The sequence below is a fragment of the Mustelus asterias genome, chromosome 9 (assembly GCF_964213995.1).
Source record: "Mustelus asterias chromosome 9, sMusAst1.hap1.1, whole genome shotgun sequence".
In the NCBI taxonomy this organism is placed as follows: Eukaryota; Metazoa; Chordata; class Chondrichthyes; order Carcharhiniformes; family Triakidae; genus Mustelus; species Mustelus asterias.
The window spans coordinates 27,063,641-27,088,009 of NC_135809.1; the positions used below are offsets into that span (position 1 = coordinate 27,063,641).

The 24,369-nt window shown below is 43.1% G+C and overlaps 1 protein-coding gene across 4 annotated transcripts in view; it reads left to right on the forward strand.

Moving 5' to 3' along the window:
* Nucleotides 1–1,439: 1,439 nt before the first annotated feature.
* Nucleotides 1,440–24,369, forward strand: part of cttnbp2 (cortactin binding protein 2) — a 170,527-nt gene continuing 147,597 nt past the window's right edge. For 2 of the 4 annotated variants that reach the window (XM_078219864.1, XM_078219863.1), the window contains exons 1-2: nt 1,440–2,962; nt 3,848–3,955. In XM_078219864.1, coding sequence (XP_078075990.1) covers nt 2,888–2,962; nt 3,848–3,955 — 183 coding nt within the window. In that variant the 5' untranslated portion in view covers nt 1,440–2,887. The remainder of the gene's footprint in view (nt 2,963–3,847; nt 3,956–24,369) is intronic. The other 2 variants (XM_078219861.1, XM_078219862.1) reach the window with 2 other exon arrangements.

The window sequence follows — 24,369 nt, forward strand, 5'->3', positions numbered from 1 at the left end:
TCATGTGTGAAAAATCCAGCCCGTTAATGTTGGTTCTCTCTTCACAAATGCTGCCCAATCTGTTGAGAATCATAGAATCCCTACAGTGCAGAGGAGGTAATTCGGCCCATCCGGCCTACACCAACAACAATCCCACCCAGGCCCTACCCTCGTAACCCTATGTATTTACCCTGCTAGTTCCCCTAACACCAAGGGTCAATTTAGCACATCCAATCCACCTAACCTGCACATCTTTCGGACTGTAGGAGGAAACTAGAGCACCTGGAGGAAACCCACGCAGACACGGAGAGAATATGCAAACTCCATACAGACAGTCACCCGAGGCCGGAATTGAACCTGGGTCCCTGGCACTATGAGACAGCAGTGCCAACACTGTGCCATCATGCCACCCTACTTCCAGTTTTTGTATTCCAGATTTCAAACATCAATAGTCTGCTTTTGTTTTACAAATAGTCTATCGGAAACCCGCCTGCCAAGAAAAGGAAGAATTATCTCCCAACATCGAACTGACAGTTTGCAATTAGCTATCCTCACCTTCATCAGGGAATCAGAATAAGGGATTAACAGGTTGAAAAAAAAAATGCAGCCTACTTTTTTTTACTCATTTGGTATCCTGTGCATGAAGGCAAAACACTGTGGATGCTGGAATCTGAAACAAAAATAGAAAATGCTGGAAAATTTCAGCTAGTCTGACAGCATCTGTAGCGAGAGAATAGAGCCAATGTTTTGAATCAGGATGACCCTTTGTCAGAGCTGAGAGAAAAAATATTGCGATCCTGGAAGGCGTAACCCTGAAGGCGAAAGGTGAAACACTCAGAATGTTACAAGATAATTTACAATGGACTCTATTGTTAATTGTAATGGAATCGTAATTGTAATACGTGGGATTACGGGTATTGGGCTTGGGGGGGATTGTTATAGAACATAGAACAGTACAGCACAGAACAGGCCCTTCGGGGGTTGAAAGGGGGTTGTCTGTTATTGTATTATTGGGTCTTGGTATTGTAGTAGTTTGTTGGTTTATTACTTTCTCATTTTTATACTGTGCGGATGGGGGTGGAGGGTGAGACTGTAATTGGACAAAGGTGGGCAACTGCCACATTCCTCAGGCAGTCCCCCTAACAATCTGTACCTCTGTTCGGCCATTCACACATTCCAATCACTTAATGGACATTTTAGCATCTTTCTCAGCCTTCATCATCACCATTGATATTTGCTTTGTCCAATTACACCCCCCACTCCCACACACATCCCCACATACTATAAATCTCATCTGATTTTCTTTGCTCTCAGCTCTGACAAGGGTAATCTGTACTCGAAACTTTGGCTCTATTTTCTCTCCACAGATGCTGTCAGACTTGCTGAGATTTTCCAGCATCTTCTGTTTTTTTCCCCTTCCTGTGCAGCCCCATTGCACGAGTTGCAAATCGCTGATCAGAAGACGCAGTGAAATGTGACGACTATTTTATTTTAAATATTTCTCCTACCTACCAACCAACCAGCTTGTAGCTAAACACAGCGTTTTGTCAAGTACGGGCTCCATATTATCTTTACAATGGAAGCAGTTTTCCAGAGCAGTTACACCAGCACTTCACCTCACCGCGAAGCACTCTGATCGAGAAAGCAATGTGGCGATTAACTGCAGTCAGCAATCCTGATTTTTGACCACGGGAAGAAAAACTTCCGTGCCTGGTGAAGCTTACATTCCCTACACAATCCAATGTTATGAGGAACTGATCGGAAATATCAGTAAAGCGGGTAGAAGCATTCTGCATCTGGTATTCAGACACAAAACCCCACAGTAAATAACAGGGGGCTTCCCAACTGTCCAGTTCCCAGCCCATACAATCGCATGCTTAGATTGTGTTGTATAGTGTCCCCTCAATCTTACAATAATTTAAGCTGCTTTCCACGTTGGAGCTGCCCAGTTTGTGTGTATTTCCCCATTGTGAGTGGGATCAGCCTAGCTCGCTCCAATCTCTGGGTCTGCTTTGTACACTCAGGTTTTTTGCAGTCCTTCTTTAGGTTCGGGTTTTGCACTCTCTCTCTCTGTATCGGTCTGGTTTGTGTATTCTCTATAGTTTGTTCCTGTACAGTCTAGATTTGAGGTTTATTTTTGCAGTCCCTTTCTTTAGATTTGCAGTATCTCTATAGCTTGGTCTCTATCTGCTTGTACAGTTCTAGGTTGGGGTTTTGTTTTACAGTCTCTTTAGATTCGATGTGTGCAGTCTGTACAGTTTGCTCTCTATCTTTCTGCTTGTACAGTCTAGGTTTAGGGGGTTTATTTTTATGGTCTCGTTAAATTCGGTGTGTGCAGTCTCTAATAGTTTGCTCTCTAACTGTTTAACATAGGTTTGAGATTTTGCAGTCTCTTTCTTCAGATTCGGTGTGTGAAGTCTCTCTCTACAGTTTGCTTTCTATCTGTAGTCCAGGTTTAGGGTTTTTTGTTACAATCTCTCTAGATTCGTGCAGTCTCTGTACACTTTGCTCTCTATCTGTACAATCCAGGTTTAGGGCTTTTTTTTGTTGCAATCTCTCTTCAGATTCGGTGTGTGCTGTTTCTCTGTACAGTTTGCTCTCTATCTTTCTATTTGTATAGTCTAGGTTTAGGGTGTTTTTGTTGCAATCTCCCCAGATTCAGTGTGTGCTGTTTCTCTGTACAGTTTGCTCTCCATCTGTACAATCCAGGTTTAGGGTTTTTTTTGTTGCAAGCTCTCCTCAAATTCGGCGTGTGCAGTCTCTCTCTCTCTGTGTTGCTGTGAATGGGCTCGGAGATTTTTTTGAAAAGCTGGTCACTGCCCCCTGTCTGGTTGTTGGCGCTGTGTCTGTCTGCCTCTCTCTCTCTACCTTCCCCCCTCCCACCCCCTTCCCCCTCACACAAGGCAAGATGGCGACCGAGAGCGAGCTGCGGCCGGACAGCGGCGACCCCCCGTCCGAGGAGCGAGCCTCCAACAGCTGCCAGGTAAAGTGGAGCGAGTGAGCAAGCGGCAGCCTGAGACATCTAATGAAGGCGAGCCCTGCTCGCATTGTCAGAGACTGTGTGTGTGTCTAGAATGTAGCGAGTGTGTAAAATGTAGCAGCATAAACTCTGGATACAATGTATCCCTTCCCTGTGTGTGAGAGAGTGAGTTGATGCTGGAAGCGGCCTCGGGGGTTTCTGCCTGGGAAAAAAATTGTAACCGTGCGATTTTTTTGTTGTTGTCTTACCTTCAGTTTTCATTTCTTCTTCTCCTCCCGAAATGTGTGTTTGAAGGCACTGTTTGATTTAGCCTAGGCTCCCCCCTCGCCCCACTCGTTGCTGCGATTTTCCTTTTTTTCCCCCCAAGTTGGAAGGTGCTACATTACGAAATTTAAACACAGGATTTTTTAAAATTCCATCCACACGCCGAGGGTCCCCCCCCCCAGCCGGCCACACTTTGTTTGTCCTGAACAAAAAAGAACCCCCGCCGAGGATAGCTTTCCTGCAGCTCAAATCCGAGCCAATGTCTCTGCAAATTTATCTCCAATAAAGCAATATTCGATTGCGTCGAAGATATTATTTGCCCAAACTGCATTTCCCTTTATATTGTATGGTAATTGAGGTTTAATTGTGATTGATAGTTACCTTCAGGCTGAAGCATTCTGTAGGAAAATACAGACTGCCCACCTTAAAGAATTGATTTTTTTCCCCCTACGTGTTTTATACAACACATATCTGATAAATTGTTTACGGTTTAAAAAAAAATTAAATCTGTGGGAGATGCAAATCATGTTCTGTGCTGTGATTCAAATCAATACTTGATTTGTTTGTGTGTGAATCTTTCCAATTTGACCTACATTTATTTGGACATTGGTTATTGTGTTACAGAAGTCTGAATTTGACATGGACAATCTCAGTAAACCAGAACTACTGACTCTCCTCAGCATCCTTGAAGGGGAACTGGAAGCCAGAGATCTGGTGATAGAGACATTGAGGGTAAGCGATAGACTTTCCTTTTCCAACTGATTAGTCCCCACCCCATATTTAGATGGTTTGGTGCAAATGTGTGATGTCCACAGATTTCCACTTTTTAAAAAAAAAACAGGATGCTGTTGGAATTTTCCGGTTGGGAATATTCAAATTGGCAAACAATAAGTTGATAGATATTAGCAGTTTTAGTGACTTCCTCTCAAATCACTGGTGCTATACAGTGAATGCATGCTGTCATCCTTGCACTATGCAGCAATTCTGTTTGCTTCTACTGTACTGCTTGATGTCAGGGTTAAATACTTTCTGGAAGATTTTCCATTAAGCTGTACTCCTACGAATCAAAAGTGCTGCACAGATGTTTTAGAATTAAAGCTCAAGGAGTCCGTGGGTGGGAATGAATTATTTAGAATTATTAGGACCAGTTGATAAAGCTTAGTAGTGAAGTAGTGTAAAAACTAAAGTGGTAATGCTAAACCCACTGGTTGGATTACCATTAGATTATTGTTTCTTGTTTTGGGCACCTATGTAAGGAAGGATGGCAAGATTGTAGAGTGGATAAGTGTGTTTCATTAGAATGATACCAGTTTTAGAGGAATTTGTTATAAGGCGCTAGAGGAAGTGTCCTTTTTATAGCAGAGCAGTGAAGGTTAAGAGGAAAACTGCTGATGTTCAAAATTATAACCATAAAGAAAATAAATTATTTTCAAATATTTATGCAGGTTGGTAGGACAGAAACTTTAGATCATGCATTTAAGATACTTAACAAAAAGCGAAAGGAGTGGTTAGGTAGTTTTTTATGTACAGGGTTAATGGAAATAAAATGTTCTTCTATGAACTGTGTTGGAAGCACCATACATAACTTTTAAAAGTATCTAACTACTTGACAAATAGTCATAGTATATAATCATAGAATTCCTACAGTGCAGAAGAAGCTATTTGACCCATCGGGTCTGCACCGACTCTGAGTATCGTACCCAGGCCCAATCCCCATAACCCCTACACATCTTTGGACATTAAGGGGCAACTTATCATGGCCAATTAACCCAACCTGCACATTTTTGGACTGTGGGAGGAAACCGGAGCACCTGAAGGAAACCCACGCAGATACTGGGAGAATGGGCAAACTGCACACAGTCACCCAAGGCCAGAATTGAACCCAGGTCCCCGGAGCTGTGAGGCAGCAACGCTAACCACTGAGCCGTTGTGCTGCCATATTGGGTATGGGGAAAGGAGTACAAGAATGAGTGGATTGTTTTTTCACAGAATTGATGCAAACGCAGTGAACTCGCTAGCCAACTTCTGTACTGTGAAATTCTACGATTTTAACATCAGTATAGAAAAACAGCATATTGGATTTTTAAAAACTCCACCATGATGGTTTCAAGTTATTTTGAAATTGTACTTACCCTGTATCATAGTCCAACTTGTGCAGTGCAGTCGAGTAATCATTTCAAAGCAAACTTATTAAGTGATAGAATATTGGGCAATATGCATGTGTCATTGTAACTGCAGCCAGCCTGCAGCACTTTGGTTCCTTCACGATTGCCAAGGTTCTCCAATAAGTTACTCTTTCCAGTGCGATGCTTTGCATTTTTAAAAATGATTTCCGTTACATATCTGAGTCGGATTAAATACATTTTTAGTCATATTGATACAGTAAATTAACAGCTATTTGAAATGCCACGATGGCAGTATTAGTGACCCACATTAAATATAGGACAACTATGCTTGTCCTTTTTTCTTTCCCTCTCACTCTGACAGTATTTTCCTGTGCATTCAATTAAAATAGTTTGCAGTGCTATCTGTGGCACTAATCTCGTTTTGTTTAAGATGTGAAAGTATTAAACTGGTTACTTTTTCTGCTACACTATATGTTTTAACTCTGTAAAAACAGCTCAGTTTGTGCAGCTCAAAACAGTATCCATTCTTCCTTATTTTCCTGAAATAAATAATTTGTAAGCATCAGATTCCAAGTGCCTTCAGTGCTTAAATTTTAAATGAGGCTGGTTTGTTTACCTTTAAACTTTCAGTTGGTCACATGGATGCAACTTGAACTAACCTGTTGGCCGCACCTACAAGGCAGTTTTATAGGTCAATAGATAATTTTAAATGAGTTGTTGGCTTGTGTTTCATTCTTTAGTCAGTGCTATTAAGGTAGACTTTTGAGATGATCAGTATGACGGGGCAGTTGTAAAGGGTCCTCTAGCTTTATTACTTTAGCAAACTTATATTTCCACAACACTTGTACCAGTACTAAAGACTACTTTTGACATGTTTTCACTGGGGCAAATTGCTGATGCGCATAATTATAGCACAATGTTTTGGTTAAAGAGACTGAATGTCTGAACTGTTGTAATTCATTTTCAAATTAAGAATTTACATTCAAAGCCTGCTTTCCCATCCTTGCCACCTTGTGAACAGGAGGGGGGGAGGCAGGAGTATTGTTGCTGGACAGGTATTCCAGAGACCCAGGGTAATGCTCTGAGGACCCAGCTTCGAATCCCACCATGGTGGATTTTGAAGTTAAATTTTAAAAACATCTGGAATTAAATCCTTTTTGATTGTCTTAAAACTCATCTGGTTCACTAACATCCTTTAGGGAAGGAAATATGTCATCCTTACTTGTGACCCCAGACTCTTAACAATGTGGTTAACTCTTTAAATGCAGTTTGAAATAGCTGAGCAAGCCACTCAGTTGTGTTAAACCGCTAATAAGTCTCTCAGGAATGAAACTGGATGGACTGACTGGCATCGACCTACATTGATGGTGACAAATGTGCAAAATGTACACCGGGTGGGGGATCTCAACGTTCATCACCAAGGGTGGCCCAGTAGCACCACTACTGACCAAGATGGTCAGGTCACAAAATACATTGTTGCTCGACTGGGTCTACGGCAGGTAGTGAGGAAACATGTTTGGCACACAAGTAGTTGTGTTGTTGCTTCACCAGGGTCATGAGGTTACAGATTATGGTTGGGGACGATACTGCTGCTGATGGCCCACAGCACCTCATGGATGTGTAGTTTTTGGGTTACTAGATCTGTTCAAAATCTATCCTGTTTAGTATGGTGATGATGCCCATATAACACAATGGAGAGTATCCTCAATGTGAAGACGGGACTTTGCCACAACAAGAGGGTAAAATATACTTGGCCTCATCATTACCAACATGCCCGCTGCAGATGCATCTAGCTATGACAGTGTTGGTAGGAGTGACCACTGCACAGTCATTGTGGAGACAAAGTCCTGATTCCACACCAAAGATCAGATCTAAGCTGTGCAGGCTGCCACATCCAGCCATGCATGGTGGTGTTAAACAATTCACTGGAGGAAGAGGAGGCATTACAAGGAGGACCCCAATCCTTGACGATGGGGGAGCTTAGCACCAGTGTAAGGGATAAGGTGGAAGCATTGGCTAAAATCCTCAGGTAGCAGTGCCAAGTAGATGATTCATCTCTGCCTCCGCAGGTGATCCCCAACATCATAGATGCCAGTCTTCAGCCAATTTGTTTCACTCCATGTGATGTCAAGAAACGACTAAAGGCACTGGATATTGCATAGGCCAAGGGAACTGGCAATAGTAATGAAGACTAGTGCTCCAGAACTTGCTGTTCCCCTAGCCAAGTATAGATTCCAGTACAGCTACAACACTAGCATCTACCCAGCAATGTGGAAAATTGCCCAGATATGTCCTGTACACAAAAAAGCAGGATGAATCCAACCCAGTTAACTATTGCCACATCAGTCTACTCCAAGTGATGGAAGGTGTCATTGCCAGTGGCACTTCTTTAACAACAAACTACTCACTGCTCAGTCATTCATCTCCTGACCTCATTATGGCCTTGGTTCAACCATGAACAAAAGGGCTGAATTCCAGAGGTGAGATGAGAGTTCCTGCTGTTGACATCCAGACCATGTGGATCAAGGGTAGCATCAAGGAGCTCTAGCAAAACTGGAGTCAATAGGAATCAGGGGAAAACTCTACAAAGGACAATGGGTGTGGTTGTTAGAGGTCAGTCGTCTCCGCTCCAGAACATCACTGAAGGAGTTGCCCAGGGTAATGCACTACGCCCGACCATCTTCAGCTGCTTCATCAATTATCTACCTTTCATTGCTGATGATTACACAATATTTAGCACCATTCTTGACTCCTCAGATAATTAAAACAGTCTGTGTCCAAAGGCAGCAAGACCTGGACAATATTCAGGCTAGGACTGAAAAATGGCATGTAGCATTTGTGCCACACAAGTGCCAGGTAATGACCACCTCCAACAAGAGAGAATCTAACTATCGCTCTTGCCATTCAATAACATTACCATTGCTGAATCCCCCATTGTTAACATCCTGGGGGTTACCATTGGCCAGAAACTTAACTGGACTAGCCATATAAATACTGTGGCTCCAAAAGCAGGTGATTGGTGAAAATCCTGCAGCAAGTAACTCACCACCTGACTCCCCAAAAACTGTCCACAATCTACAAGGTACAAGTAAGGAGTGTGATGGAATATTCTCTCCTTGGTTGGATGAGTGCAGCTGCAACAACGCTCAAGAAGCTTGACACTATCCAAGACAAAGCAGCCCACCTGATTGGCATCCCATCCACAAGCATTCACTTTCTCCACCACTGATGCACAGTAGCAGCAGTGTGCACTGTCTACACAAATTACTGCAGGAACTCACCAAGGCTCCTTAGACAGCACCTTCCAAATACATAGGGCAGAATTTTATGAGATTGATTCTAAGTGTCCAGCAAGCATGAAAATGGGAGAGTTCCTGATTTTTTTTTTGGGTGAGTTTTCACGCCCAATCTTATGCATCTAGTCATTGAAAAAATGGTCCAGACCCTTTCTCGCTGCTCCAGGCAGTGGACTGGGCTTAATTTGCCAACAAACCTGTAGAGGGAGCTACTGTGCACATGCAGACCTCTGATTCTGCATGTGCTTAATAGCAACAGTAGGGATCCAACAGAGAGAGCTGTCAGGCCCCTGCTACTGCAGGCAGCCTCAACACAGCACCCCCCCCCCCCCCCGCCCCACAATCGTGGGGGCCACTCACAAGATCCACAGCACGTGAGCATGTCATAGAAACCCTACAGTGCAGAAGGAGGCCATTCAGCCCATCGAGTCTGCACCGACCACAATCCCACCCAGGCCCTATCCCCACATATTTACCCGCTAATCCCTCTGACCTACGCATCTCAGGATTCTAAGGGGCAATTTTTAACCTGACCAATCAACCTAACCCGCACATCTTTGGACTGTGGGAGGAAACCGGAGCACCCGGAGGAAACCCACGCAGACACGAGGAGGATGTGCAAACTCCACACAGACAGTGACCCGAGCCGGGAATCGAACCCGGGACCCTGGAGCTGTGAAGCAGCAGTGTTAACCACTGCGCTACCGTGCCGCCCCTATATGTAGCCCCCCTCCCCACCCGTCCAGACCGATGGGGCTCCCCCAATCCAATCGCAACTGCGGAGCAGCAGCGCCCCTCCATCTGATCCCATTGCAGAGTGCGCATTTCCCCCACCCCCCAGCACTGACCTGTGGGCATTGCCAAGGTGCTTGCTGGGCATTACCCAGGTGCCAATTTGGCACTGCCCAAGGGCACCCTCCCCTTGCATGCTGCCTCCCCCGGTGGGGCCTCAATGGCCTCTGGTTCCACTGGCGAGACCAACACAACGACTCGCCGTTCGTGGGGAGCAGGTGTTTTCCTCATTGATCCACTGGAGCAAGCTGAGAGGGGTGATTGAAAAGCAGCAGTGCTGGTAAGAGATTAATTGGATTAATTGAATTGTTTATTTATTTAATTAGTCAGCTAGTGTGTGTATTTTTTTGGCCTTTACTTTAACAGCAGTTTTTCAAGTTTAAAGTGAAAACTAGAAGTGGGCAGCAAAGGAGTCTGGGAAGGGTTTTTATTTTAACTTTAAAAGTCAGTTACCTGGGTGGTTCCCCCTCAGTAGTAGTTTTTTTTTTTCTCTCGGGCCCCTAGCCCTATAAATTGGTGCAGAGGAGATACCCGATCCTCTACACTGGTAGAGGATCCCACCCTTCCATCCTCCTCTAACCTAATTATAAGTGTGGGGAAGTTTTTTGTTTTCTTTTTTTTCTTGCTGGTAATGGCTTCAGGGATGGCAGTTCAGGCAGTATGCTGCATCTCCTGTGGGATGTATGTGGTGAGGAAATCCAGTAGTGTTTCAGGAGATTTTAGTTGTAAGAAGTGCATTAGATTGCAGCTTCTGGAGGAGCGTGTAAAGGAGCTGGAGGGGGAGGTAGAGGAACTCCGCATAATTCGGGAGGCGGAGGTGGAAGTTGATAGGAGTTATAGAGAAATAGTAACTCCTAGAAATGAGGCTTGGGTCAATGCCAGGAGGAGGGGTAAGAAGCAATCAGGAAGACAATCCCCTGGGGCGGTTCCCCTCCATAATAGGTTTTCGGTGCTGGAGGCTACAGTTGAGGAGGAATCAACTGAGCATAGAGAGCAGATCTCTGGGGGTGAGCCGAGTGAGAAAGCTCAGGTGGTTAGGGGCTGTAAAAGACTGGGCCTTGTGATTGGGGACTCCACAATTAAGGGGACAGATAGGAGGGTCGGAACTAAAGGTAGGGACTCAGGGTTGGTGTGTTGCCTACCAGGGGCTGGGGTCCGGGATGTGTCTGACAGGGTATTCAGGACTCTTAGGGGGGAGGGAGATAAACCACAAGTTATTGTACATGTGGGGACACACGACATAGGGAGGATAGGGGAAGGGGATATTAGGCAGGGATTTATGGAGTTGGGGTGGAAACTAAAGGCCAGGACTGACAGAGTGGTTATCTCTGGAATCTTGCCTGTACCACGGGATAGTTTAGAGAGGAATAGGGAGAGGGAAGGTTTGAATTCATGGCTGAGGGGATGGTGCAGGAGGGAGGGGTTCAGGTACTTAAGCAATTGGGGCTCGTACTGGGGAAGGTGTGACCTCTATGAGAAGGATGGTCTACACCTTAATCAGAAGGGGACCAATATCCTGGGGGGTAAATTTGCTAAGGCCATGCAGGGAGGTTTAAACTGATTCGGGGGGGGGGAGGGATCCTGAGTAGTGGGGCTGAAAGTGAGGGATGCATGGATGGGGACTGCAATGCACGGCATTGCAGAGGTGGGGTGGAGCAGGGTTTGAAATGTGTATACTTCAATGCCAGGAGTATTCGCAATAAAGTGGGTGAACTTGCAGCGTGGATCAGTACCTGGGACTTCGATGTTGTGGCTATTTCAGAGACATGGATAGAGCAGGGGCAGGAATGGATGCTGCAGGTCCCGGGGTTCAAATGTTTTAGTCGAAGTAGGGAAGGAGGTAGAAGAGGGGGAGGGGTAGCATTATTGGTCAGAGATTGTATCACAGTGTCAGAGAGGAGGTTTGATGAGGACTTATCTGTTGAGGTAGTATGGGCGGAGATTAGAAATAGGAGAGGAGAGGTCACCCTGTTGGAAGTCTTTTATAGACCTCCTAAAAGTTCTAGAGAGGTTGAGGAAAGGATTGCGGAGTCAATCCTGCTTAGGAGTGAAAGTAATAGGGCAATTGTTATGGGGGATTTTAACTTGACTAATATTGACTGGAATTGTTATAGCTCTAGCTCGTTAGAGGGGTCAGTTTTTGTTCAAAGCGTGCAGGAAGGTTTTTTGACTCAGTATGTAGACAGGCCAACTAGAGGTGAGGCTATATTGGATCTGGTGCTGGGAAATGAGCCAGACCAGGTGCTAGACTTGGAAGTTGGTGTGCATTTTGGTGATAGTGACCACAATTCGGTTACGTTCACCTTAGTGATGGAAAGGGATAGGCATGAACCTCGGGCCAGTGGTTTTAGCTGGGGGAAGGGTAATTATGAGGCTATTAGGAGAGAATTAGGAAACATAGGTTGGACTAGGAGATTACAGGGACTGGGAACGTCCGACATGTGGAGTTTTTTCAAGGGGCAGCTACTGCGAGTCTGTGATAGGTATGTCCCTGTCAGGCAAGGAGGAATTGGTAGGGCTAGGGAACCGTGGTGCACCAAAAAAGTTTCTTTGTTGGTTAAAAAGAAAAAGGAGGCTTATGTTCGGATGAGACGTGAGCACTCGGGTAGTGCACTAGAAAGCTTTAGATTGGCTAAGAGGGAGTTGAAGAGCGAGCTTAGAAGGGCTAAAAGGGGACATGAGAAGACTTTGGCGGATAGGGTTAAAGAGAATCCTAAGGCGTTCTATAGGTATGTCAAGAACAGAAGGTTGGTTAGGGCAAGTTTAGGGCCAGTTATAGATGGCAGAGGGAAGTTATGTGTGGAACCGGAGGAGATTGGTGAAGCATTGAACCAATATTTCTCTTCGGTGTTCACGCAAGGGGACATGAATATAGCTGAGGAGGACACTGGGTTGCAAGGGAGTAGAATAGACAGTATTACAGTTGATAAGGAGGATGTGCAGGATATTCTGGAGGGTCTGAAAATAGATAAATCCCCTGGTCCGGATGGGATTTATCCAAGGATTCTCTGGGAGGCAAGAGAAGTGATTGCAGAGCCTCTGGCTCTGATCTTCAGGTCGTCGTTGGCCTCTGGTATAGTACCAGAAGATTGGAGGTTAGCGAATGTTGTCCCATTGTTTAAGAAGGGGAACAGAGACTTCCCCGGGAATTATAGACCGGTGAGTCTCACTTCTGTTGTCGGCAAGATGTTGGAAAAAATTATAAGGGATAGGATTTATAGTTATTTGGAGAGTAATGAATTGATAGGTGATAGTCAGCATGGTTTTGTGGCAGGTAGGTCGTGCCTTACTAACCTTATTGAGTTTTTTGAGAAAGTGACCAAGGAGGTGGATGGGGGCAAGGCAGTGGACGTGGTATATATGGATTTTAGTAAGGCGTTTGATAAGGTTCACCATGGTAGGCTTCTGCAGAAAATGCAGATGTATGGGATTGGGGGTGATCTAGGAAATTGGATCAGGAATTGGCTAGCGGATAGGAAACAGAGGGTGGTGGTTGATAGTAAATATTCATCATGGAGTGCGGTTACAAGTGGTGTACCTCAGGGATCTGTTTTGGGGCCACTGCTGTTTGTAATATTTATTAATGATCTGGATGAGGGTATAGTTGGGTGGATTAGCAAATTTGCTGATGACACCAAAGTCGGTGGTGTGGTAGACAGTGAGGAAGGGTGTCGTAGTTTGCAGGAAGACTTAGACAGGTTGCAAAGTTGGGCCGAGAGGTGGCGGATGGAGTTTAATGCGGAGAAGTGTGAGGTAATTCACTTTGGTAGGAATAACAGATGTGTTGAGTATAGGGCTAACGGGAGGACTTTGAATAGTGTGGAGGAGCAGAGGGATCTAGGTGTATGTGTGCATAGATCCCTGAAAGTTGGGAATCAAGTAGATAAGGTTGTTAAGAAGGCATATGGTGTCTTGGCGTTTATTGGTAGGGGGATTGAATTTAGGAGTCGTAGCGTTATGTTGCAACTGTACACAACTCTGGTGCGGCCGCACTTGGAGTACTGTGTGCAGTTCTGGTCCCCACATTACAGGAAGGATGTGGAGGCTTTGGAGAGGGTGCAGAGGAGGTTTACCAGGATGTTGCCTGGTATGGAGGGGAGATCCTATGAGGAGAGGCTGAGGGATTTGGGATTGTTTTCGCTGGAAAGGCGGCGGCTAAGAGGGGATCTTATTGAAACATATAAGATGATTAGAGGTTTAGATAGGGTGGATAGTGATAGCCTTTTTCCTCTGATGGAGAAATCCAGCACGAGGGGGCATGGCTTTAAATTGAGGGGGGGTAGTTATAGAACCGATGTCAGGGGTAGGTTCTTTACCCAGAGGGTGGTGAGGGATTGGAATGCCCTGCCAGCATCAGTAGTAAATGCGCCTAGTTTGGGGGCGTTTAAGAGATCCGTAGATAGGTTCATGGACGAAAAGAAATTGGTTTAGGTTGGAGGGTCACAGTTTTTTTTTTTAACTGGTCGGTGCAACATCGTGGGCCGAAGGGCCTGTTCTGCGCTGTAATGTTCTATGTTCTATGTTCACCGGAGAGAACCTCTCCGGGCGAGCCATAAAGGCAAGTGAGCCTGGATGATTGAGCACCGGTCTCATTAAACAGATGTAAATTCAAATTTAAATATATTTAAATAACTTATTCAGCCTCTTGCCCATTCCCGGTGAGAGGCTGACCTCGCCGGAAATCCACCTCTCATAAAATGTGAAATCGGGTGTGATCCTGATTTCTCGGCTCTCCTGAGATTTTACCGGTTTGCTCCTCACATCGATAGGTGGGCGCACCACTAAAATTCTGCCCATGGCCACTACCACCTAGTAGTAAAAGGGCAGCAGACACACGAGAACACCATCATTTAGAAGTTCCCCTCCAAGCCACTGACCATCCTGACTGGGAAATTGTTCACAATTCCTTCACTGTTGCTGGGTCAACATCCTGGAACCTCCTCCCTGATAGCACTGTAACTACACCACGTGAACTGCAGTGGTTCAAGACGTCAGCTCTTAACCACCTTCTCCAGGGACGGGCAATAAATCCTAGCCTGCACCCCATGAATGAATTAAAAAGAAACAGTTATTTGTTCCCTGTCCCTTATGAAATTTAAATAAAAACAGAAAATTCTATATTTGCTCAGCAGGTCTGGCAGCATCTATGGAGAAAGGAAGAGTTATAGTTTGCAAGTTGAGAACTCGAAACAGAATCCTGGCCTTCTGACCGTTTCCCAGCAGTGGGAGTGCTTTTATCTGCTGTGGTCCTAATGTCAGGAACTCCCTCCCCATAACTGTCTAGCACTCCACTTCTCTTGCTTTCTCTCAAAGCCTCCCTTTTCAAAACAAGCCTTTGGTCATCCTTCTTAGTCTCTTCTGCTCCTATTATTGTTACCTCATTTTCTGTGAAGTGCCATGGGAACTTTTCTACATGATGGCTCTTGTATATTCATGTAACAAATTATGCACTTTAAAGAATGCCATATGGTTATGGATCATTTGGGATTTATATAGTTAAGTATGCACAAACCACCATATTTGGGAAGTGTATGAAGCAAAGCTGATGTGTCTTGGTTGCGTATGCTTACACCCACTACAGCTTCAGAGTCGGAGAGAATTTTACCGTAGGCCAGTGAAGGGTACTTATAATTTTGTTCAAATTTCTTTTCGTAGGATACAAATCTGTGGTTGACAACTTACTGCATTGTCTGTCATGAAACGGAGTTAGATTGATCAGAGGCATAAATGTTCTTTGTGTGTACCCTATTTTTTTAAGCATACTTATTTACAAGGTTTTTCCGTAGAGTATGGTTAATATTGTTCTTGCGAGTACATTTTGTTTGTTCCACACCCTTTTCTTCCTGATGCTTACAGTAATGTGTTCCTAGCCACAATGGACTCCTATTTGTCAATAATTCTGAATATGGAATCATTGTTTGCTGGAAAATTGCTCAGTGGTAATACATTGCTGAGAACCAATTAAATTCAGGTCATTATTTGGGCTGTCTAATTTGCTTCCTATTGTTTCCATAGGGGTCCTTTTAACAGTGTATATAATATGATAACTGATGTATACACTTCAGCTTAAAATAACAACTGCGAATTGGAAAAAACAGCAATTACTACTTTTAGGACCCCTTAAAATAAGATCAGTTGTTAAGAACATACAAAATACATTATTTGGTGCCAGAAGAATCCCTCAAAGTGCATTGAGGATTATAGATTATTCCAAAGACGCACACATACCTGTGAGAGGCGTAATTGTCAAGTGACATTACATTGTAGTTGGACAGTGCCATTTGCATAAAATTTCAGAGTAATTGAATTGGAGCAAGAAGCCGGAAAACAGTGGTATAACTGAATTGTTACATAAAATTGTGCTTGTTAGAATTAAGAATTTATTTCTCTTCTACAGGGACCTTTGAAATGTAATATTGTGTTCCTAGAATGAGAGCATCTAATTGCATTGCAGCTAGGTAAAGAAATTTCTGCAGATTATGAAAATGCATTATTTAAATGGCCTATTAAATATTCTATACTTAGCATTGAAACTGGGTCACTGCTCACTTGTGATTTACACGGCCATGGGAGCTTACAATTTATAATTTTCACTCATTTATAAACTGATGCTGTATTTTCTCCTCTATCATCTTCAAATCACTTTGGGGGGAAATTTGGGTTTCATTTTGGTGAATATCTCTTCAAAATGAGTGATTGCTGAGATCAGAATAGTTCTGACCTTTTCCAATTCTCAAGTCACATAGAATGCATCTCCGATGCACTGTCAAGTTCTGTTTAATATGCTCCACTAACTGAAACCCTGTGCTCCAACAGTACAAGTTTTGTCAATTAATATCCTACAGTCCCTCAATGGGATTGTCAAATTATGGACACTAACGTTGCTGACCAGGTGATGGCATAGGCAATCGCAGAGACTGGGGGGCTATTCTGAGGGTGCTGATGGGGAAAATCAGTTGTTGAGGCACATCTTGGTACGGCAGCAGCTGATTTGTTGCCCGACAAGATCAGCTTGGGAAATCAATGTCTATCATTTACACATCATCTTGATGCTGGCCCTGACTGTGCTGTGTGTCTGATGCCGATGTTGCTTCATTCTGAGACCAGACTCTATGCTGCAAGTAGGCATGCCTGGCTTTGCATGGTCCTTGTCTCCAGCAAAGACAGCAAATCAGTGACATCAAGTAGAAGCAGCAGCCAGGCCTAGTAATATGAAACATGCCAAAACTGCATTGCCTCCTGGAAAAGGTTTGGAGGTGGGAAGGATGGGGTGAATTTCAGAAAAGATAGGTACTTTCCGTAATCTAGAGGGAATCTCGGAGGAATATGTTTGTGTGAATTGTGGCAATGCTGTTGGAGTACCTCGAATGAGGAAGGATGAATGTCAAGAGCTTGAAAAGGGAAATAATGGCTAGGTTGTTCTGCTGAATATTGATTAATCCAAATATCACATTTTCCTGTGGTACTTTAGATAAAGTATAACGTGAAATAAATTCCAACAGCAGGACATAAAGGTGTAGTCTGAGTTGGCAGAACAATACAATATTCAGCCCCCAACCAATGATACCAAAATAAATTTCCTGGCCACTTATCTCATTTGCTGTTTGCGATCTTGTGCACAAATTCACTACTGCATTTTCCTACATAATAATAATTACCGTGCTTCAAAGGTAGTTTGTTTTCTGTGAAGTGATTTGGGATGTCTTAAGAAAGTGCAAGGTATGATGTAAATGCGCACCGTATTTCTTAAGTGTTTAACATGAACTTGAAAGCAGCAGCTTTTCATGGTGTATCTTCCCCCAAGTCGTTCCTAGAAATATGCTAGCAATGCATATGGATGGGAAGGAAGGCAAAATAATGTGGGGTACATTTGAAAGTACTGTATGTGCAATTTAAAATTTGCTTGTGGGTCTGCACTGGGATTTTGCTTGAACCCATTTAAAATTCTCTGTTTGAGGAAAGAGTCTTCTATTAATGAGAGAAAATTTTGATTTTATTTGTCTGGAACTAGATTTATCTCCCAGCAGTAAAAGGCCAATGTGATATCTCGGTTATCTGGGCTCCAGTTAGGATATGTTGGACTTTTTAAACATCAGCTGACACAGCTGCCAATTTTTGTCTGATCATGCTCCTGTGAAGCACCTTCGGACATTTTTGCTATGCTAAAAGCACTATATAAATATGAGTTTTTGTTGTAAAATAATAAGACATGCTTGATAATGTTTTTTAGTTGTGTGTTATTTTGGATTTGCTTAGTTGTGAAGCACTGACATTTGTTATTATCAGCCCACTTCCAGAGCCAGTGCTCCACATTAATTTGGACGATACACTATAAGAACAACAATTTTATACTATGGATTCACTATAAGAAAAAATGCATTAAATCATTTTGTACATATTAGGAATTTAAAAATAGAAGTAGGGTCTTTGTTCAAAGATAATATTCCATTCAATCAGATCATTTGCTTATCTGTACCCCCATATGCCTACTTTTTCTTCCTGATCCTTTTGAACCTAACAACCTTGGTCTGAACATTTTAATTGACCTAACATCCACAGTCTTCTGGGAAGGAGAGTTTGAGTATCAGATTTTTGTTGGGGGGAAGGTTCTTCCTAATTTAAATCCTGAATGGTTTAGATCTGATTTTAATATTGCCCCCCTTTGTCTGGAAATGGTTTTTCTTTCCTTGCTGAATCCTTTTGTCATTTCAGGTCACCCTTCATCCTTCTAAGCTCAAGGTAATAAAGGACAAGTTTATACAACGTGTCCTCTTTAAGCCTGAAAGCATTCTAATAAAACTGTGAAGTATACACTCCCAAGTTCCGGAGATCTATCTGAATGCAGCACTTCAAATGGTGTCTGACCATGATTCTGTACAATTGAATCTTAATTGTCCTTTCTGTTGTATTTCAGGCGCCTTCAGATAAAGGCTTCAGCATTTCTGATTATTTTGCTGTGCACTAACCTTTGATTATTTCTGTCTGTGGATATCAAAACCTGCCCACAATTTCACAGTGTCTCATTGTGAAGAATATGTTATAGATTGTCTTCCTTGGGTTGGCCAATTGATTGATGGGTGGTGGTGTGAGTGGTAAAATGGTAGATGGATTTTAACATAGAGATGTGTGAGGTAATGCATTTAGGAAGGTCAAACAGTTATAGGGAATACACAATAAATGGGAAAATACTAAGAGGGGTAGATGAAGTGAGAGATCTTGGCGTGCGAGTGCACGGGCCCCGAAAGGCAGCAGTTCCAGTAGACAAGATGTAAAGAAAGCATATGGAATGCTCTCCTTCATTAGCAGAGGTATAGAATATAAAAATAAGGATATAATGTTGGAATTGCATAAACACTGAAGAGACCATAACTCTTCACCATATTACAGGAAGGGTGTAATTGCTCTGGAGCGAGTGCAGAGGAAGTGGAGGGTGACTTGATAGAGATGTACAAAATTATGAGGGGAAGAGACAGAGTGACAGGATAAAATTGGTTCCTTTAGTGGAAAGTTCTAGAACCAGGGGACATAGATTCAAGATAAGTGGCAATAGGTGTAGAGGGGACATGCGGAAGAAATGTTTTATGTAAAGGGTGGTGGGTATCTGGAATGCAGTGGTGGAGGCAGAGACCCCAAACTCTTCATTTAAAAAAACCTGGATCTGCATCTGAAGTGCTGTAAGCTACAGGGCTATAGGCAGGGTGCAGGAAGGTGGGATTAAACAGGGCACCTGGGTGTTTTTGGGTTGGCATGGACAAGATGGGCCGAATGGCCTCCTTCTCTGTAACTTTTATATGGTTCTGTGGATAGAATTGGACGATGCCTTCATACTTTCCCACTTTTGAAATGCATTTGACGGTTTTGCCTGTTCACTTTTTCTGCCTACCTTTGAAACTTTCTGCTCCGGTCTGCCTAATCTGCTTTTAATTTACTGCCATCTGTAAACTTGGATATACAACTTTCTCTTCCTTCATCCAAGTCACCAATTATGTTTATAGTGAAAAGTTGAGGCACCAAAAGATTCCCGAGGAACATCACTTGTCACATTCCACCAGTCAGTGCACCTTTCCATTATCCCCAATCTCTCTCTCCTACTTCCCAAACAAAGTACAAACTACACTGCAAGATGCAAGATCACTTCTAATTTGGTGTGCTTTCATTTTTGCCAATCTCTTGTGTAAAATCTTGCCAGATGCCTCCTTTAACAAATCAACTAGACTTCAATTAGAATTAAATTTTTGGGACTCAGATTTAGCCGGATGTCACTTTAAATTCTTTCTGTAAATAGTTACCCTTAGATTAATTAGGAGTTGCTCTCTAGATTGGCAGCTGTTTGTAAATTCCAGGTATTCCCAGGGCCAGATGAATCCAAAAGGAAATGACTGGCTTTCTTGTTAAATACTGTTTTAATGCATAACACAGGAAATTGTATTTGCTTTGGTTGAAGGATGTTAGACGTATTTCAGAAATTAATGTACAATATTGTGCCTTGGGTTTGGATCTAAAACTTGTACATTTCCCCCTCCCCCCTCCAGGTTGGGCACGGCTGGTATCATATGCCAATTTGCATTGCAGATGTTTAGTTAATATAGTTAATGCAATAAAATATTTGTAAAACTTGGAGAAAACTAATTGCTGCATATCTTTAAAACTATAGCTGTTACAGCTAATCAGATTTTAGAGGATGACATCAGTCATGCCTACAGTTTATGCATTTTACTCAACCAGCCTTTTTATTACCATGTAGTACTTCACATTTACAAGCTGAAAACCCCGTGCATAATCAAATGCAAATCAATTTATGACTTCCTTTAATAGATTCAGCAGTTCTTCAACCGATATTTTGTTTACTCCACAATTGCAGATGGTGGTAGACATGTTCTATGTTGACCTCTTAGTCATTAGAAGTTCATTGACATCTAGTCACATGCTGTAGTTCAGATTATATTTAGAAATTGATTCTAACGTTGCTTATGTGCAACTTGAATTTGTTCTCTGGGGAAGTAATTTGCTGTGATTTGGCACTTTTTTACCCAAGTAACATAGATAGGGCATTTTTATATGGAGAACTAGAACCCTGGCTATCATATCCTGTATATAGGGTGTTACCACCTTGTGGTTGGCTAAGATCTTGTGTTTTGAAGTTCTAAAATGTGAATCCTATTCCCATTAGTCAGTGTTATTGGCTGTTCTTTGTTGGAACCACTGATTTATGTGCAGATAATATTTGCAGTCCAAAAATAGTGGGAATAATGTACATCACAGCATTGGGAAATTAAACCATTTGCGTAAGTTGATGACTGTATACAAGAAGGATAAATTATATAGAGAGGAAAAAAGCATTTTATATCAGTCATTATTGACATGGTACAAAGAGTTCCGCAATAATTTATTTGCTTGTAAAGTTAGCACAGCAGGGCTTTTTGACAGTGTCGTGACTAAATATCTTGGAAATTCAGGAGTTTTGCAGAGGACTTAATTTATTACTCATAGATGAAAGGAGCTTGTTACTAATATGTAAACCGCCTTTCGTGTGGCCTTGTCTCCATTCTACTTGAAGAGGTTCTGTTTAGTGTAACCACATCAGGAACTGATATGGAAATAGTCTGCCAGTGCGGTCTGTAGGTGGGATAATTTAAGTCAGAAGAATGACCTACTTTAATATTTAATGGGCTGAAGCAGAGGTGTTCTGATTTCTGGCAGCAGAAATAATGCTCTGCTCAAGGGGGTGGGAAGGGGGAAATTAACTTGAAGCCCAGTCAAATGAGAGTGACAACAGGATTGTCTTCCTGAAAACAGAGCACCTTTCTCAGTAACATACTTTCAGCATTAAATGGATGCAGTCAACACCATATGGATTGTACACGGTGGCAGCCTGCCATCTTGTCAGACAATGGTTTGTGTTGCGGTGCTCAACTGTGTGTGGAACATTATCTGATGTGGCTCAGGAGCCCCACTCTGGCATGGCAATATCTGCTGCATTTGCCGTAGTGGAAGACAGTGGGCTGAGAAGGTGCATAATCTGTTGGGCTCTGCGTGCTGTGGGCCAGCTCCTTGGCCGGCTGAGCTTTTCATTCCTGCATGCCTCTTCCAATGCCCTTCCAAACAGCCAGCCTCCAGAGGTCATGGCCATCAGCAACTGTTTCCCGGATATCAGTGTCAATGTCCATCATTTTCATATCTCACTTTCAGGATCCTGGTAGTAGAGGTATCAGCACATAGCAGGTCATGACCCAGTGGCCAATTCACGTACAGAAGCTCTACAGTTGTCATCCCATCTGATGAATGTGGCTGAGCCAGCGCAGACATCATTAATAAGTGTATGCTGATGGAATTAGCACATTGTTGGACCTCTGAATTTGTGACCTTGTTGTGCTCAGAGATGTTGAGGATACATCTGAGACCGTGAAGGTGGAAACTTGTTAAGCCTTTTTTTCCTTATATATTGTCCAGGTCTCACCACTGTAGAGGAATGCGCTGAGGATGCAGGCTTGGTAGATGTGCAGTTTGGTGTTCTCAGTCAGGTTGATGTTGTTCCACATTCTCTCACTCATCTTGCACATAACAGCTGCAGCTTTTACAATGTGCGTTGATTTTAGCATTGAGTGACTTTGCTTGTTATTGTGCTGCTTAGATATATGAAGCTATCAATAACCTCCAGCATCGCATTGTCAGTGCTGATTGATGGTGGTATGGGAACATGCTGGACCAGAAGATTTGTCTTCCTGATTCTAATGGTCAAACTAAACTCTCCGTTGTGAAAGAGCCTGTCAGTGTGGGGCTTAAGGTGTTCCTCGGTATGGAGTGCAAGTATGGCTTCATCGGCATAGAGCAACTCTGATGTGGACTTAGAACACCTTTTGTCTTAAATCTCAGATGAACAAGGCTGAGCAGCTTACTGTCTGGTGGATACTGTAAAGTAAGCACCCTCTGCAGATGACCTGAAAGCATTTGACTGTAGCATAGAGAAGAATATGCCAAAGAATGTTGATGCCAGAACACAACCCTGCTTGATCCCACTGTGGATCTCAAAGCGTTCCGATGATGCTGTGTCATAGCTGATCTTGCCCATCATATCATGATGAAAGGGATGGTTCACATTGAGCAGCTTCAGCAAGCCACCTCTCCAACTCAAACAGGGCCAGTTAACCTCATGCATGTCTGAGAGATGGAGGGTGATAGACACTGTTATCAGCAGAATCCCTAAACCAGAACATCTTAACCCACTGCTGGCTTTCAGTGCAGGAATAAGCATGGACCATGGCCCTCCTGCCTTGGACATCGTGGTCTGGAAAAGATAAATGAAAATAGACAGACACTACTTAAGCTATGCTGTCACCATGAGCTGTATGCAACAAACACCTTTTTTCAGAACAAACCCGGGAGGTGATGGCCTAGTGGTATTATGGGGAGGTGATGGCCTAGTGGGTATTATCGCTAGACTATTAATCCAGAAACTCAGCTAATGTTCTGGGCACCAGAGTTCAATTCCCGCCACGGCAGGTGGAATTTGAATTCAATAAAAAAAATCTGGAACCAATAATCTGCTGATGACCATGAAACCATTGTCGATTGTCGGAAAAACCCATCTGGTTCACTAATGTTCATTAGGGAAGGAAATCTGCTGTCCTTACCTGGTCTGGTCTACATGTGACTCCAAAGTCACAGCAATGTGGTTGACGCTTAACTGCCCTCGGGCAACTAGGGATGGGCAATAAATGCTGGCCGGCCAGCGACGCCCATGTCCCACAAATGAATAAAACAAAAACACAGGATGTTCTAGAGGTGTCCAGGATTATGCATCGTCACCAGCTGGATCCGATCATCATCAGATATGACTCTCTCAACAGCATTCCTGACATACACAGCTACCACAGTGCTGACTCTGATACCGATCACTCCCTGGCGTGTAATAGGGTCCACATGCAACTAAATGCATTAGTCCAATAGTACAGTAAAAGTTTGCAATCATAATGGCAATGTTAGTGTTACCATGTTTTAAGATTGGCAGATGTATGCTCCCACTCATTAGAAATAGAGAATTAAAAGCATAAACATGTAGCCAGTAAAACCAACAAAAACGGGGAAGAAAAATAACATACTGATATGCTTGCAAACTCTGAAGGAGATTGTTGGCTTTAGAAGGTCAGAGAAGTGGCCACTAGAAGTAAGATTAACCATTATTGAAATACAGTATTCCAAATGAAGGAGAATTTCGAGCTTGAGAGGGAGAGTACGACGAAGCATCCAATTTAATCAAGAAGGCTTGAGAATGTATTGTTTTAGTTGAGTTGTGATGGTGTGCTTCATCATTATAAACTTAATGATGATTTAAAATACGTCCTCATAGACCTCCTACACTGTTGCTCTTGGAGAGTTATGTTCTTTCCTAATGATGGGATGCTAGTGTCAGAAAACATTGTACAGCATGGTGTTTTAGGCTGGCTAGAGGTAAGTCTGGGCCCAAATGATGTGAACATTGCAGCTGGTGTGGGCTGGCTTGACGCGAATGAATGTGACATGAAAGGGTTGGCAGGAAATAAATAATAGAGTGGGAATGGATCAGCTGGAAGTGGGTAATGCAGCAGGATTGGGTCGATTGCAAATAAGTGATGCAGTGGGAGAAGACTAGCCAGGGGGAAGTAATGCATCCAGAATGGGCCAGCTGGCAAAAAAAGGAAGTAATGCAGTGGGATTGGGCAGGCTGGAAATAAATGAACACTTTCACATCAGGAGTCACAGTCAAAGAGGTCAAATGTTCAGATCTTGGAATTTGCAGAGGAGGAATGAAATCATCCAAAGAAAAGAATAGCATATTGGTGAAAGTAACTTGGCAACTAGAAGTATTTGGAAAAATCTTTCTTAGCGAGATGTTCAACAGGTGTTTGATTGCTGAGAAACTGAATCAGAATACTTGGCGTCCTATAGACATGCT